We start from the raw sequence: 17,218 nt of genomic DNA, 5'->3' as shown, positions 1-17,218 counted from the left end.
GAAAAAGAGCATGCTGAAGTTTAGGACTGTAGGCCCCTAACGTGTATCTAACTGTGCAGCGTTGAAGTAACAATACAGATTAAGTGCCATTAAAATCAATGCAGCTGTCGGGGAGATGTGGCCATGTTCCTCCTCTGAAGCTGTACTGGGAACCTGCCCTGGACAAAGCCCTGTGCTCGGCTGTGAGGGGATGTAAGAGGTAGTCTGGGCTCTAACGCAACTTGTAATCAGTAGGGGAGAGAGACACACATGCTTATCACCAGAATGTGACCATTTCCACAAAGAAGCACAAATGAAAAGCTGAGGGCTTTCAAAGGAAAACTAATTCATGACCGGCTGCAGGGATTAGGGAAGGCTCCATGGAGGGGCTTTGTAGAATCTGATTAAGAAGTTTTCCATGCTCAGATCGACACGCTTCAAACAGTATTTTCTATCATAACATTTCAGTAAATAAAAATAATTTGGTCAGTTTGGAATTTATTGAATCCAGATGATACATTTACCTACACACACACACAAGCACATACACTCACACGTGTGTACTCTCCAAGGGAATAATAAAGGAAGTCCATGATCAGACATTTTCCATTTGTTTATAATGGGCAGCTCATCCCAAGGGTAAGTGGAACAAAGCATTTAATGTGGACATTTGGGGATTAAAAGAAAATGTAGTGGCCTGAGTCATGAGGAAGCCAATCTTTTTGGATTATCATTATTTTTCCCAATTGAAGAGATATGGCAGAGATGTTTATTTTTTTAGTTTGGAGATATGTATCTGGTGAAATTAGGCAGATAGAGGGTACCCAACAGGAAGTATAAGTACCTCAGTGGGGAAATGGGCAAAGACCTCAGCAGAAAAGTTGCAAGAGAAGAAAAAGAAATGCCCAGTAAACGTGAAAGAAACTTCAACCCCGAAGTAACAAATTAAGACAATTACAAAAAGAAAACAAATTTTCACTATTAGCCCCAGTTTTAAAAATAATAGCAGTCATAAAATATTTCCATAAACTGCCGGTGGGAGAATAAATTGGTATAAACTTTCTGGTAAGAAGTTTAATAATATATATCCAGAGCCATGAAAGATCATGCTTTTTAATTCATTCCCTTTATAGGAATCTTTCCTAAGAGAAATTTAAACTATCAAACAAAGACTTACATTTATTGGCCCCTAGATTGGAAATATCCTAAGTGAACAACAGTAGAATTATAATGTAAATACAGCATATTAGTAGTATTTTGTGCCACTATTAAAAATGTTTACATAGACTATTTAGTGACAGGCTTAGTGAAAAGCAGGGAACACTATTAAATGTGTAGCCCAAATTGATACACACACATATTCACATATTCCCCTGCACACATATGTGTATATGTACATATACAAACAAATGAAAAAAATGTTGGTAAGAGAAGCTTCTGGTATTAACAAAGTGTTAACTGTGTTTCCCTTCAGTGGGATTAATTTTTGTATGTTCCTTTCAGAGTTTTCCAAAATGTCTAATTGTTTATAGTTAGTATTTATTTTAAAAATGTATAGCTTACAGTTAGAATACTGTTATTCACTGAATATCTCTCATGTGTGATTCATATGTGAACCCATCTCACCTGGCCCAGCATTTCCTTCTTCTGTGCCTGGATTATATTGGGTTGACCAAAAAGTTCATTTTGGCCAACCAGTAATTTGGAGGGACCTCTCTGTATATAATTATCTATTTTTAATTCCTGTACTCAACCCACCTCAGTAGAACCAAGGAACAGCTTTTGCTGCATGAGTGGACTTTGCTTTCTCCATCTGACAAGCCCTGTGGGTTCTCACACTGGGTGGTCTCTCTCTGATTGCAGCTCTATGATGGCCCACGGCGGATGGGGCGCTATTGTGGAGCAGACACCCCACCTTCAGGGAGCACCACAGGCTCCAAGCTTCAAGTGCTGTTTTATACCGATGGGGTCGGTCACCGTGAGAAAGGATTCCAGATGCAGTGGTTCATCCAAGGTAAACCCTCTGCGGACCTCAGTTGTACTGGGTCGTTGCTATTTGACCAAGAACCGTTCCCTTTGCAATTCTATATTTGGAAACAGTACCATCCACGAAGAGTGGAACTGATCTTTGGGGGCTGTGGGGTGCCCATGGCTGTGGCAGCTTGAAGCGGGATCTCAGTTCCCCGAGCAGGGATTGAACCCAGGCCGCAGTGCTGCCCCGGCTCTCATCTGCTTTGTAAAAAGAATTTTAACAAAGAGGTGGAAAACAGCGAAGCAGGTAAAGTGTTTATTAGGAGAGGGATTTGTGTGGAGAAAGCACGAGTGGGCTCAGGGTGAGAGAGAGAGCTGTGCCTCTGGGGTAGTTTGAACCCCTTATGTGGGGCAGTTCTTCCGGGTCTCCTCTGGCCAATCATCTTGCTTTGTCTGGCTCTGAGTCTGTATTTGGTCTGACTCGGGGCCCTCCTCTGTGTGCACGTGCACCTTTTAGCCAAGATGGATTCCGGCTCAAGGGTCTCTGGGAAGTTGACAGAACATATTATGGTCTGGCGCCCCCTCCCTTCTCTGAGCCCTGAGGAACCTTTCTGTGCATGTGTAGTTTGGGAGGTCTCCTTGACCTCAAGGATGGGGAATATATGGTCTCTCTATCTTCTCTCCAAGCAGGACTCAGCTCCTCCTTGCTCCTTCCATTCTCTTGATCATGGAGAACCTGTCCACATGGGACAGATGCCAGCTGCTCAGCCTGGGGCCCATCTATCTCCTGCCTCAGAACCCGCGTGGTAATCTAGTGCCAGGCCTTAGAAAGTTTACTCAGACGTTGGTGCCTCTTGGAGAGTTGAATCCTGTTGGGGTTAAGACAGGAAGTGAAGTCCAAGTGGACAGGGTTTGGGCAACTGCTTCAGGAGGTGCCGCCGTAACTTGCTTACGAGAAAGGAGGGACCAGCAGGAAGTTTCTGGGGGTGAAGGCCTGTACCTGGGTGTGGCAGGCAGGTCACAGGGTGCGATGGAGTCTCTCGGGGGAGCGGAACAGGATGAGATGTAAGACTCACCCTGACACTGAGCAGAGAAGGAGTGACGGGGACAGAAGGGAAGGAGTGAGAGTCAGTCAGCGAGAGAAGGCGGAGGGAGAGGACTGGGCTGTGAGGGGAACCTGGGCAGAAAGCTTGAGCTAGTGATGCACTGAGCCAAGGACAGGGGTCATATCTGCCAGACGGGCAGGGGCAGGTAAAAGGCTGCCTACGGACTGGTGATTCCGAAAACAGGTAGGGGTCTTCGCTCCTCTGAAGATGAAAATTCGTTTTAAGCACAAGTTCCGAGACTTCTGGACTGACCTCATGTGGGCCAGTCGAAAGGGAGAAGACCCCGGGGTGCTTCTCAAACCCTGGTCCCCCAGAGCAGCAGTAGAATTTGTGAGAAATGCAGGTTCTCAGGCCCCATCCCAGAGCTATGGAATGGCGAACGCTGAAGGGAAAAGCCCGATGACCGGTGTCTTAACTAGTGTCCCCAGCGCGGAGAGTCGAGCATGCTCTGCTAGAGGGATCTCGGCCTGAAAAATACGGTCCTCCTGAATATTGCACAAGCAGCACTAGGCCGAGAGCTTAGGGCCCGCTACCATGATTCAGTCGACTTGACAGAGGAGTGGAGTTGCCGTGTTGTGCGTGGAATCACACACGGACATCCTGCACTGTGCTCCTGCTGTCGTAATCAGGGGCGGGCCCAGCGTGAGCATACGTGAATGTGTGTTGAGGGCTTTTAACGTCCCAGTGTATGTATCCTATGCATCGCAGCACTTTACACAACTGAGGAGCCCTATTATATACTTGAGAATGTGAGACGTTCTACTGTTATGAACTGGAGCCTGGGTATATTTTGTTAAAATGTACGTATAGGATTTCTCAGTATTTGAAAATATTCAGTGGTAATCCACAGCTACTTATAACTTGAAATACAGGTTCTAAATTCCCAAAGTACATGAGCTATGATCATTAAGCTTGTGGAAGTTCTGGAGTGTCCTTTTCATCAAATAGGTAGATTTAACCTTGGAATGTCAATTTATTGCTCTATTAAATGAAGGAGCTGGGTTGATTCATCTGTGTCATACAGCCCATCTCTAGTACTGTGTGATTCAGAAACAGCCTGACTCTGAGGGAACGAGAGACAGTGTGGAAAGACCTAGAAGAGACAGGAAAATCTTGGGACGTGGCCCAGATTCCGAAGGGCAAGGGGTACTTTCCAGAACGGTGTTTCTCAAGCCTCCACATGGATATGCGTCACTGGGGACCTTGTTAGGATGCAGATCCTGATGTGAGGGCTGAGGTAAGGCCCGTGGATCTGCATTTCTGAAAAGCTCCCAGGTGATGCCATTGGCGTGTCTCTGTAGACCACACTCGGAGAGCTTTCTCTTCTCTAATCTCTGAAGCGGTAAGGTTCTTTCTCACTGGGGCCCCAGCCCTTATCCTACTGACACTGAGCCAGAGAGCGGAAAGTAAGAAATTCCAACCAGGAGACCGAGGCTCGGGGCCTACGGTCACGGTCCTCAGCCCGAGATACACGCAGGAATTGCCCGGGAGTTTTCACAAGTACCGGTGCCTGGGTTCCCGCCCGGGAGGTAGGATTCCATCGGTCTGCGGTGGGACCTTGACTACTGCTAACTTTGAAAAGCTCCCTAAGTAATTCTGCCACGTCGCAGCTAGGACGGAGCATTTGGGGAGAAGCGGTTCATTTTGCTGGTGATGTCTTTCTCCTCGGTGTGCTGCTTCCTCTTCCCTCCAGGCTGTTGTAGCCATACTAGCCCAAGGCCACGCTAAGGACCTCATGGTCATTATTGGCTACCCTGGACGACTGGGTTTCTCCAGCCAAACACACTAGGCACGGCTTTGAGTTCTGGTTGGGGAAAACTATTTTCTTCCAGTCCCATTTGGAATCTGTCTTCATTTGGGAGAGTCAAAGACATCCTCTGTCTGTTCTCGTATCCTGTTTACTATTTCAAAACTTGCTCCCAATAGCTGAAAACTTGCTAAGCTTGGAACCAGAGTGGTGCAACAGAATTTTACCAAATAGGACCAGAACTGAATAATTTTTTTTTTTTTTTAACTCTGTGCCACTAGATGTAAATTATGCTTGGGAAAGACCTTCTGGAAGGAGACTGTTAGTGGTCTAGATCTGTGCAAAATTAACTGTCATATACTATAGCTACGCAACGCGGAGTTTATACTCAGCCTCTGAACTACGTCTTTAACTCGAGACAGCCGAGAAGAGGGGCCAGCAGAAAAGAGAAGGGGCAGGGCGGAGGCCCCCAATGGAAGAGGGTCCCTCACTTCGCAGCCGCTGTCGGTACCTGGAGACATAAATCCGATTTCTAGTCCACCTGGTGTTCCTTCTAGAGACACTAAGGGACTGTTAGTGTGTGACTCCAGCTCCAGGCCTGGATCCTACACTCCTAGAGTGGACAGGCGACTCGGAGAAGGAGCCGTCTAGCCGAGAGGCACGGAAATAGACATGAAATTAGCCGTGTGATGATGCCGCAGGAGCGTACAAGAAGGATTCAGCCTGCACAGGAGGCCAGGGCGGTCCTGCAGGAGGGTGCAACTTTTGAACTAAAATCTGAGAATAAGCAGGAGCTCAGGAGGCAAACAGGAGAAGGAAAAGGGTTCCTGGTGGAAGAAACCCTGTGGCGGGAGGGCGCGGGGTGTGCGTGGGGAGATCCGCACGTCCAGGGCGGCTGGAGTCCGGTGTCACAGGTCCAGCAGGAGGCGCCGCAGGGCGAAGCAGTGGCCTTTGGGTCCCTCACTGTTAGGGGCTCGGGCAGGGACGGGCTCATACCCTCTCCTTCCCGTAAACCCTTCAGATTTCAGAGACATAGGAGTTTTCCTTCTTTTTATGCATCTTTATTTGCGAGATTATCTGGGCATCGCGCTTTGAAGCATTTATGACCTTAAAGTATCACACGTGCATATACAAAAAAAACCATTTTTACTTGAAATAAAACGTTGGTTTTCAGTTCTTTTTCTTTTCTTGTCATTAAAAAATTTATTTTTATCAATTTTAAAGGTTACTTTCCATGTACAGTTATTACAAAATACTGGCTGTCTTCCCCGTGTTGTACAACGCATCCCTGAGCCTGTCCTACACCCAACAGTTTGTCCCCCCACCTGCCACCCCCCTACCGCCCCTCCCCCCCTCCCCACTGGTAACCGGTAGTTAGTTCTCTCTATCTGTGAATCTGTTCTTTTTTTGTTATATTCACTAATTTGTTGTTTTATAGAGTCCACGTATAAGCAATATTATGCAATATTTGTCTTTGACTTACAGAGAAATGAGTTTTGAGTAGCATCTGGAAGCACTGAAGCAACGTGGCATGTTGAGGGATTTGAATACAAAATATTCAGTAAATAATATTCATAATAATAGTATGAATATTATTCATAATCCTATTCATAAATAAATATTAAACAGACACAAGGTCCAAAGTACACTTAAAAGTCAGTCTCAATTTTAAATTAGAGAGAAATATTCTTGAACGTGCCCGTGTGCACGTGCACGTGTGTCTGTGTAGGTAATTCAGAAACGTTGAGCGCAGCCTCTTCAGATCCGCATCTCAGAATCAGGCTCCGGTGCTGGGCGGGGACACCGAGGCTGACTCTGGCCGGGAAGCTGCTCCTCCTCACCGGCCAGAGCAAGTGCCTTTAAACTCTGAGCCTCTCTTCACTCGAATCAAATCTCCTTTCAGGCCCTCTTTCCCCTCCCAGCCTCTTCCAAACTCTGCAGTGAGAAATCCCAAAACCTCTTCACTGCAAGTTCAGAATCTGCAGTGGCGTCATTTCCTGACCGTTGCTGCCGAAGAAGACGGCCCATGTGTTTCATTCATGAGGCCAATTAAAAAAAAAAAAACCCGCTCACAAAATGTGCCTCTTTGTCGCCCACACGAATCTTCTATTTGCTTTGAGAAAATGGATCTACAGTCGGGCTTTCTTTGTGGGCACGTCTTTAAAGTGGTGTTGCGGGTGTGAGATTAACCACGCTGCATCGCCTTTATGCAAAGCATCAAAGGGAATCCCACCCTGCAAAGAAAGAAACGGCCACAGTTGCCCTGTCTGGCTAAACGGTGTGCAGTATTCAGCGCTGACGGCATTGTCTGGGGGCTGAATTTGGCCTGGCCTCGGGGACCTGCATCTGGGTTGCTGAAGGGAATACAGAACTGTCTGCAAGCGGCGTGAATAGGGCCTCCGGGCCAGCTGCGCAAACCCCCGCCTCTTCTCATCACGACTCCCAGGGGCCCTCTTTCACTTGGCAGTGGAATCCGGCAAAAAAGCAAGGTCAAGGAGCTTTGTGAGTGAAAGAGTGACATTTGCAAAGGGAGAGAACCCCTGAACCGGGAACGGCAGCGGAAGGGCGAAGTGCCTGGATCAGGAGGTGATGTCACCCTAGGCTTTTCACAAAGGAGAGCGTGGCCTTTTCTTGGGGAGATCGATGACGTCAGCACCTTGAATGGGGGCTGGTTCCATTTTATCATCTTTTCAGCCATTAACGAGATTTCTCAAGCCTGGAGGGTTTTTCAGAGATCAGCTCGGGGGGTTTATGAAAACTGTGTCCTGATCCTGCGTGGCTGGCTTGGTTTGAACACGAGCCAGCGCTTCCTTGACCACCTGTGGACACGCAACACTGTATCAAAGCGCTTCTAAAAAATGCATTTTTGAGAGGCCTGGCGAAGAGCCTCCTTGAGGTCAGCAACATTTCTCCTAAACCTTCCCTCAGTTCTTTCCCTCACGTGGGCATTTCAGTAGTCTTTGTTGTTGTTGGTCTTTCAGGGGGAATTCCTTTACTAATTTGTCGTTTTTTAATTCCTTTTGTGATTTAGAGGACGCGTGCTGGGGTTTCTGGGAGGTTCACCCTTTGAGGACAAAGGTTTTATCTTTTGCAGCCCAAAGAACAGTGTGTGGTTCTGCATCTTGTGTTAGTGATTTTACTTGGCGCCTCTGTGACATGTATTGAGGACATGTTTTCATTCAGTCATTCATTCAACCAACCAACCAGAATAGGCTTCTTCATGACCAGGTTCTGGGCTGGGCGTTTATAAAATGTAGAGAGTGTATTTGTTTTCTCAGGCGGCCATAACAGATGACCAGATTGAGTAGCTTAAACATCAGAGGTTTATTTCTCACGGCTCTGGGGGCTGGAAGTCCAAGGTCGGGTGTCAGCAGCTTTGGTTTCTCCTGAGGCCTCTCTGTTTGGCTGGCAGACTGCGGCCTCCTCTCACTGTGTCCTGACGTGGCTTTGTCTGCGTGAACCTACTGATGGCTCTGTGTGCCCACGTTGGCTGTTCATAGAAGGAGGCCAGTCACATTGGACTAGGGTCCATTCTAGGAGCCTTATTCTGGCTTCATCACTGCCGTAGTATCCCAGTGTCCAAACGCAGTCACATTCTGAGGTACTGGAGGTTAGGGCTTCAGTGTGTTAATTTGCGGGGAGACACAATTCAGCCCATAACAGAGAAGAAGGAGACAGCATCCTTGACTTCAGGGGGTTGGTCCGTAGTAGGAGAGACAGACAAAGCAAGTGCAGAATCCATGATCCGTGATGCCGGGGTGGGGGGGGGGGAGTGGGGCAGGGAGGAGACCTAGGCTGGCCGCAGGGACTTGGAGAGGCCCTCCAGGCCGCTTCGATACTTGAGCCGAGTTTTAAAGAATAAACAAGAATCAGTCAAATATCTGGGAGAGGAAGGCATTTCTAAGTAGAAGCAGGAAGGCTTGGGTTGAATATGGCAAAGGTTTTCAACCGGCAAGTATTTTGGCTAAAGCACGCGCTCCCAGCACCCACACCAAGGGGGCGAAAATTGCTTCTTGGGAGGGTGAAAATATTTTATGCTTCATGTATAAAGCACAGATACGTAGAGCATAAAGCAGATATATATATTATATCTGTGATATTCCATTATTTGAGCAATGGGGAAAAAATATCCAAAAAGCCTCCTTAGAAGGCCCATAATGAACAAACGATTGAGAAATACTGAGCTAAAAGGAGGGGAGAAGGTGAGGCAGGACAGGTTGTCAAAGACCGATGGATGAGAGCCATCGCAAGCACTTGGATTTTATTTCCCGTTGTCTGTCCCGAGTCCTGCTCCTGTACCGTGCAAACAGTCACGGGAATCTGGAGGTACGATGCCCTCCGGAAAGTGAGTTTTGAATTGTGGTCAGCGGAGACTCTGCAGCGGGGGCTCCTGAGGCCAGGGTGTGAGGCACGCGGTCTGCTCCTCATCTCAGGCAGAGACCCTTCTCTCTCCTAGTGTCACTTCCTGCTGGGCAGTGATAGAATGTCACGGAGAAGGAAGTGGTACACCTCTTCCTCTCTGCCTCTAAGGTAACTTCAGCTGCCATCAAGAATGTGCCCTTTGTTCAGTAAATCTGTAAGCAAGCTCTTGGTAAAGACAGATGGGGAAAAACATAGACTCCTGTGATTGTTTTATTATGTGGTGTGATATGAGATAAAGAAATCTTGTTCAGTTTGGGTCAAAATTTAAGTAAAAGAGAAGCTTTTAAGAAACATTAGTTCTGTTTAATTTAAAAGTTATTTCCCTGACTGCTAACTAGGCTTTCTTTTGCATTTATACATGCTCTATCCTGTCCTACTTATTCTGGCCACTTCAGCCTATTTGATATTTTGGACTTTCATCTTTGTGTTACTCTTAGAAAATGTTTAAGCCTGGAGACTGAAAGCGAGTACAGTCTTAGTGGAGAACCAAAGCACAGATTGCTGTATTATGATACTGTGTCTGATTTTTATTTATGGCAAGTTCTCACTTAACATCTTTTTTGGAAAGAAGCTCTGAATGGATGATGGTAATGTAAAAAACATCTGTCTATAAATTTGTAAAAGTGGGATGATCACTTACTAAGAAAATCCTGCAGTTCTTTTTGCCTTGGTTTCACAATTTTTCCAGCGAGGTCCTAGTAACCAGAGGCAGCATTAAACCTATGCAGACATTTCACTATGAGCGGAAAAGCTAAATCCTGACATTTTTTGCCTCCTTGACGACAAAAGAAAATACACACACACAGAGCTGACCTTCATGTAATGTTGGCTCTGAGTCTCGTATCCAGGGGCAACCTTTTAGGAGTCTGGCATCCCAATTCCACATCACTACTGTTTGCAGAGGTTGAGCTCTGTTTCCATTGCTACTCTTTCAAACAGTTATAAAAAGAAAAAAGTAACCCTCAAACAACCATGACCTTCCCAAATCATATATTGCACAATTTGTAATAGTCCTTGAGATTTGGGCCCCAAAAAAAGGGCTTTCTTGAATCTTCTGTTTGTGTTCTGGTTCCTTAGCAACAACACCCCTGATAGATACTGCCCATACTTTCCAGGGGATTCCACACTTTTCTGTACAACGTGAAAAAAGAAACCATGCATTTTTTTCCATAGTTTCAAATTTAGCCCCAAATGACTAAACCAACACAGAATAAACACGATGTTCAGTGTGGAACATAATTTTTGTCCCCAGAGATTTCTCTTTTTGAGCATTTACTTAAATAATGCCGTACTTATCTCCGACGTTATGTATCCAAGGACTTGTTTTTTTGTAAGAGCCGCTGGATATTCAGAGAAACTGAAGCCAGCCTTCCGTGGCCTTGACTCACAAAACCAAGAATGAATCTCTGGTGTAAGATAGTAATTACATTCTAGAAGATTTAATCGAATTCTGTATTCTCTGTATAAGTAATGACATTGATATACCTTATCCCTGATATTTTTTCTCCTTCAAGTTATACTTTCAGACTACTCACAGGCTAAATAATACAGATTTATCAATACTACCTAAAGGTCATTTTAAATTTATTTTAAGATGTTAATGGTGATAAAAATAAAACCACGTTACCATGTTAAGAGCGAAAGAAAATATGATTTAAATGCTTGGTGCCCTGACTTAATTGACACCTCATTTATTATTACTGGACCAAGTAATTATTTAGAATGTTGATATTATAATTTTTGAAAAGTTGGTGTCATCTTTCTACCACGTGCTGGGCCTTGGGCTAACATTTAAAAACTACGATCTCTTGTCTTCTCCTGATTATCCTCTGCAATCAGCATCATCGTCCACATATTATGGAAAAGAAAACCGAGGGAGGAGTCTTAGAGAAGTCAAGTAACTTCCCCAAACTCAAAGAGGGAATGAGGACACACAACCAAGTGTGTGCTGTCGAACCCCCAGGTGTTCACACAGCTGCACTCTGCCTACAAAGCAAATGATTTTCCCCCCACAGTTTTTCACTGCAAAAAAGATGGGATGATATTGCAACGCAGAGAAGGTCAGCGCTTATAGCAGGTAATTTTGCAGCTCAGTTCCCACTGAGGATAATGGCTGTTTTTGAAGGAACGTGTGCTGTCTTTCCCAGGTAGGTGATGTTCCAGTCCCAGGGTCCCCCCACTGAACTGCACAGCTCCTTGTTCCATAGCAGTGATGGGGGCGAGGGGCAGCGCTGAGCCAACGGCTAATAGTTCAAACTAGCTGAGCTTGCTTGTCCGTCCCTCAGCACAGTATCTGCTTTATTCCTCATTCGTAAAGCGTTCCTTCTCCGGAGTGGCCACATATGGTTGCTGTAATCATACACTTTGAGCTGGGATAGACCACAGAGACCATCTAATCTGTTACCGTGGCTTAGTTATGCAAAAGAGCTGACAAGAGAAGGGCTATGAAAGCGCAGGATAGCTACCCCGTAACAGATTTTGGTTGGAGGAGGGTGGAGCGCTTGAGGCTTTGGTTAATGCAGGACCCCAGTCAGAGGGGACGTGGGCTGACTGGACACCCGAGGCGTGTGTCCTGTGAGGGACCAGCACCTTTCCTGTTGTCATCGCAGAACATCATCTCGCGGCTCAGGCTCGGACAGAGCTTGGAGGGCCGGAGGACGCCACGACCGCTGGCATGGCACTGGCCACACTTGTCCGTTGCTCCATCAGGGGCAACTTGCTGTGGAAGAAAGGCTGGGGGTTGGGGGAGGGGAGGGAAGGAATGGGGGCGGCGGAGGCGAGTGACACGCAGCCCCGTGGGGAGGCGGTGAGCTCCTCTCCCTGCAGACGCGCTGTGCATGTACCAAAATAATTAAACGGAAAGCGGGACCTCCCTGGCAGTCCAGTGGTTAGAACTCGGCCCTTTTACCGCCAAGGGCCCGGGTTCGGTCCCTGGTCGGGGAGCGGAGATTCCGCGAGCTGTGCAGCGTGGCCAAAAATACAAATAAAATAAGTAGAAACAAAGCCGGATTTGAATGAATACTTAGTATGAGTGTTGAACTTGGAAATCACATAAAGAGAACATGTTTCCTCTGTCTTTGCCTGTTTGGGGGATTTCATGAAGTAGCTCTTGGTAGTCTTACGCATGACTACTTATTTTAGGGGAAATTAGTCCAGCTGCCTTGGTCTCGTTTCATTTCCTTGGAAGATGTTTTTATACATTTTGTACAGAAATCTTCAGTAATTACAAAAATGTATAGGAGAGAGAGAATGACTGATTGATTTCTCCTGAATTGTAAGCAAAGAATTTCTACTGGGAAACCATTTTTCAACTTGGTTAGGATGAGTAGATTAGATGAAAAAGGATATAGTTAATCAAAATGAAAAGATGACAGTATCAACTATACTTGTTTGGGTCAAAAGGAAAGATTTTTAAACTTTCATATAAAGGAAATTAAAATTTATATTATGTAAAGAGTCCTAAGATATGGGTACATTGGGTTCATGTCTTTTTAATGGTATACTAAGGTAGAACACTTCAATATTCAGATTCAGAACATCTCAGAGAGTCCAGTGGCTATGAAAATATTAATTTTGAATATTCATGTGACATCTTACATGGTAATTTAAAAGTCGTTTTATAACTATGGTCGGCATTGATTTTTGAGCTCCTTGTATCCTTATATCTATTTTCCGATTCATTAACTGCATGTTATGACCTTATTCTTTCACTCTTTTTTCTTTTTTTTTTTTGTCCCTACCATTGAAAGTAGATAACTCTACTCCATATCCATTGCTGTACGGAATACATTTAGACAAAATGATTATCACAAAGTCTGGGTCTGGGATGAAATCCTTATGGAAGCTGAAACTTTCTGAACCCTCACCCTAAACTCTTGAGTTGGCTTCTCCTAATGTGATCCCGAGCTTAAGTTTGTCTCTAGTTTTCTCAACAATAGACTTTGTGCTGAGTCTGAACGTTTATGTCCCCTCAGAATTCATGTGTTGAAACCTAATTAGGAATGGGGCATTTGGGAGGAGATCAGGTCATGAGTGTAAAGCCCTCACGGTTGGCTTCGTGCCCTTATGAAGGAAGCCCCAGAGGGACCCCTCACCCCTTCTGCCATGTGAGGTCTGTAACCCAGGGGAGGACCCTCAGCGTCACTTCCTAGGGCTGCTGCAACAAAATACCACAAGTGGATAATAGCTTAAAACAACAGAGATTTATTCTTTCACAGTTCTGGAGTCTCAGAGTCGAAAATCAAGGCACCAGCAGGGCCATCCCTTCGAAGGCTCTGGAGAAGAATCCTTCCTTGGCACCTCTAGCTTCTGTTCATTGCTGGCCATCCTTGGCTTTCCTTGGTCTGTCCACGTGTAACTTCAGTCTCTGTCTCTGTCTTCAGGTGGCCCTCTTCCTTTTGTGTGTCTGTTGCCAAATCTCTCACTTCTTAGAAGGGCATCAATGATATTGAATTTCAGCCCCCTCTAATCCAGTCTGACCTCACCTTAACTTCATAACATCTGCCAAGACCCTATTTCTAAACAAGGTCACGTTCACAGGTTCCAGGTGGACGCGATTTCCGGGGGACGCTATTCAACCCGATACAGGAGGTTCTGCAGCTTTGACGACTTTCCCCTCTCCTGGAGTCACCTGCTTTGGCTCCTTTCCTCTTGCTTTTTCCTCTGGAGAATTTCCCATTCCTTGGCCTTTACATTACCTGGTTTTCTTCTCTGATTTCATCTCGCGATTGCTCCAGCTGGTGCCCTCTCTGTCCTCACAGAATCAGTCTAACCCACAAAGTCCCCCAGAAAATTAATCTGCAAATCCTTAAGATCAGGTGAATTTGGGGGGCCCCACTCATGGCTTTGTCTTCAGAGAGGAGTGTTGACCTCATTTTATTCTTCTCTCTTAGGATGGATGCCTGTCACTTGCCTTTCTCCTATACCTCGGGACTGTGCCACGCACTTTTAGACTGTTGGGGGATTAACTGGTAAAACCAAACCAGGAATTGCTGACTTTTTTTGGTTCTTATACGTGCCATGGTCACCATAGGACCACTTTGTCCTTTTTAAGGAGCTCATATCTGTCTACACCTCCATTCCAACCTAACCTGAAAGTTTCTGTTCAAAATTGCTTTAATTGCATTATTTGCATGCCTCATAGATAAATCAGGCAATCTGACTCCTGGGCATATATTCAGAGAAAACCATTATTTGAAAAAATACACGCACCCCTATGTTCATAGCAGCACTATTTATGATAGCCAAGGCATGGAAGCAACCTAAATGTCCACCAACAGATGAATGAATAAAGATGTGGTACATATATTCAATGGAATACTACTCAGCCATAAAAAAAGAATGAAATAATACCATTTGCAGCAACATGGATGGACCTACAGATGATCATACTAAGTGAAGTCAGCCAGACAAAGACAAATATGATATGATATTGCTTATATGTGGAATCTAAAAAAAAAAAAAAGATACAAATGAACTTATATACCAAACAGAAATAGACCCATAGACATAGAAAACAGACTTATGGTTACCATAAGGGGAAAGGTGGGGGAGGGGTAAATGAGGAGTTTGGGATTAAGACATACACACCACTATATATAAAATAGATAACCGGGGCTTCCCTGGCGGCGCAGTGATTGAGAGTCCGCCTGCCGATGCAGGGGGCGTGGGTTCGTGCCCCGGTCCGGGAAGATCCCACATGCTGCGGAGCGGCTGGGCCCGTGAGCCATGGCCGCTGAGCCTGCGCGTCCAGAGCCTGTGCTCCGCAACGGGAGAGGCCACAACGGTGAGAGGCCCGCGTACCGCAGACAAAAACAAAAAGAAAAATAGATAACCAACAAGGACCTACTGTATAGCACAGGGAACTCTACTGGATACTTAGTAATGACCTATAAGGGAAAAGAATCTGAAAAAAAAATGTATATATAACTGAATCACTTTGCTGCACGCTTGAAACTAATACAACATGGTAAATCAACTATATTCCATTTAAAAAAAAAAAAAAAAAGAAGTGAGGCCTGTGTATTGCAGGAAATAGTTGAACCTTGTTTTGGGTTGGACTTTCCCAAATTCTGAACTCCTCGTTACCGTTTCTCATTATAGCCACCCCATGCCTGACTCCTATGAAAAGAGTCCTTACTGGTAACTCCTCCTTGGGACCCTGCCCCCTTCGCCTGCTGCCCTTTGGCCTGTCAGAGGGGAACTGGACAGACCAGTGAGTCTCCTCTCAAGCTCTTGCAGAAGAGAAGGTTTTTATTTTTACATCATAGAAAAACTATTAAAATATAAATCATTCATTTTGATGAAGCATGTGAGCATCATCACTTATTATTTAAAATTTATTCTTTTACTATACTTTGGCTTTTCAGCTTCTTTTTAACACTTACCCTGATTTCTCAGACATTGTCCTCTGAAATTAGAGGATGAGGGGGTGAGGATGTCCTGTTCGGGTGTCCGTTCTCTGTTCCTTTTCCTCCAGCCTCAGGGCGCTTTGGCCCAGTCACTTCGAAGCGGGCAGGCCCTCCCAGTGCTGCTGGTTTATGGAACATAGTTTCAGGACAATGCCAAGTGTACAGAGGTTTGAGCAATTGTAACTGCAGGAAACACAGAATGTGCTTTTAAAACTCTGGGCCTCTAATTCCATCTAGCCGTTTCATTGCTAATTTGCTTTTATTAAAAACAGAAAACAAAACAAAACATCAACAGCCACCCCAAACCTTGAGGATAGAACATACATACATAGAACATTGTTGTTGTTCTGGAATTTTATAACGCGTTGCTTGTTTTAGATCAAACAAAAAACCCCAAAAAAAAACAGTGTTAGCAAGGTTCTTTTTAAATTTTTATTTATTGTTTTTTTGAATTTTTGAATTTTATTTATTTGCTTATATGTGGAAAAGATTTAAGTTATCTTCACAAGCAAAAGCAGGTTTAGCCACAACTTTTAACTCTTTCTCGTTATGAGTTCCGTAGATCAACGTGCTTCCTGCTGATAACGTAAGCGCTTCCTTTCAGTTGATGGCTGGGAGTTTGGAGGAAAGTAGAATCAAACAGATTATCAGTCACCAGTGCTCAAAGTTTTATAAAGATTAACTCATTAAAACTGAAAAACATATGATTCTCTTCAGGACATTATTTTATTCCAGTTCAGCTGATATCTGACGATGTTAGCATAGTAGATTTGGCAGATTTGTCTCAGATTAAATGAAAAGGAATGTTGCTTTATGTTTTTCTGGTTGCTATGGTGACTTTTTTCCTCGGTAGGTGGACAGAGCGGTAACGAGGGCGGTGTTCAACACTGCTGTTCCCGGGGCTGAAACGCCCCACGAGGCATGGCGGAGAGAAGGCGGAACTGCGTGTAGGGAGCTTGGGGGCAGGAGGGCTTGGCGGGGGGAGGTTGGCCCCAGATCCGCCATTCCCTATGTGAGTTACAAGTCCAGCAGCCTTCTGGAGCCTCACCCTGCTCATCTCTAAAATGGGCCTGATACGATCCCTCTTGCCTACCTCGGAGAGTTATGGGTTTCAAATAGGATAACGTGCTCATTAGAAGCACATTGAAAAACTGTGCACTACCATACAGATGTGAACTATCTTTATTGCAGCTTCATGAACAATTGATGTCTTATGTCTTATCGGGTGTTCATGATGGCTCTATAGCGGGTGTGGTAATTCCTCTTCCAGCTCCAGGTCTTTCTCTCGTCTCATCCCAGATCTGGATAAACTCCTGTTCAGTCGTAATACACAGTATATAGGGAGTGATTGTCATATGCAAGACACTTAGCTAAAAACCTTATTCGGACTTTTCATTTAATCTGTATCACAGCCCTATGAGGTCGAGTACTCACACTGTTACAGGGGAAGAGACATTGAGGGTTAGAAAGGTTAAATTCGTGTGATACCCAAAGAGTAGCATAGCCAGGGCCGGGATGTTTTGTCTTATGCCATGGCCTACGCTTTACTTGGTATGTTATCCTATTTCCAAAAGTTCTGCAAC

The 17,218-nt window shown here is 45.1% G+C and overlaps 1 protein-coding gene across 1 annotated transcript in view; it reads left to right on the top strand.

Annotated features, from left to right (window-relative positions):
• The window catches only part of CUBN (cubilin), a 269,145-nt gene that overhangs the window by 88,222 nt on the left and 163,705 nt on the right, over nucleotides 1-17,218 (top strand). The window contains exon 28 of the mRNA XM_059059248.2: nucleotides 1,843-1,993. Within this exon, the coding sequence (XP_058915231.1) occupies nucleotides 1,843-1,993 (151 nt within the window). The remainder of the gene's footprint in view (nucleotides 1-1,842; nucleotides 1,994-17,218) is intronic.

Source organism: Kogia breviceps, chromosome 3 (genome assembly GCF_026419965.1).
Source record: "Kogia breviceps isolate mKogBre1 chromosome 3, mKogBre1 haplotype 1, whole genome shotgun sequence".
In the NCBI taxonomy this organism is placed as follows: domain Eukaryota; kingdom Metazoa; phylum Chordata; class Mammalia; order Artiodactyla; family Physeteridae; genus Kogia; species Kogia breviceps.
The sequence above is the reverse complement of the archived record's forward strand: the minus strand, read 5'-3'. Positions and strand labels throughout refer to the sequence as shown.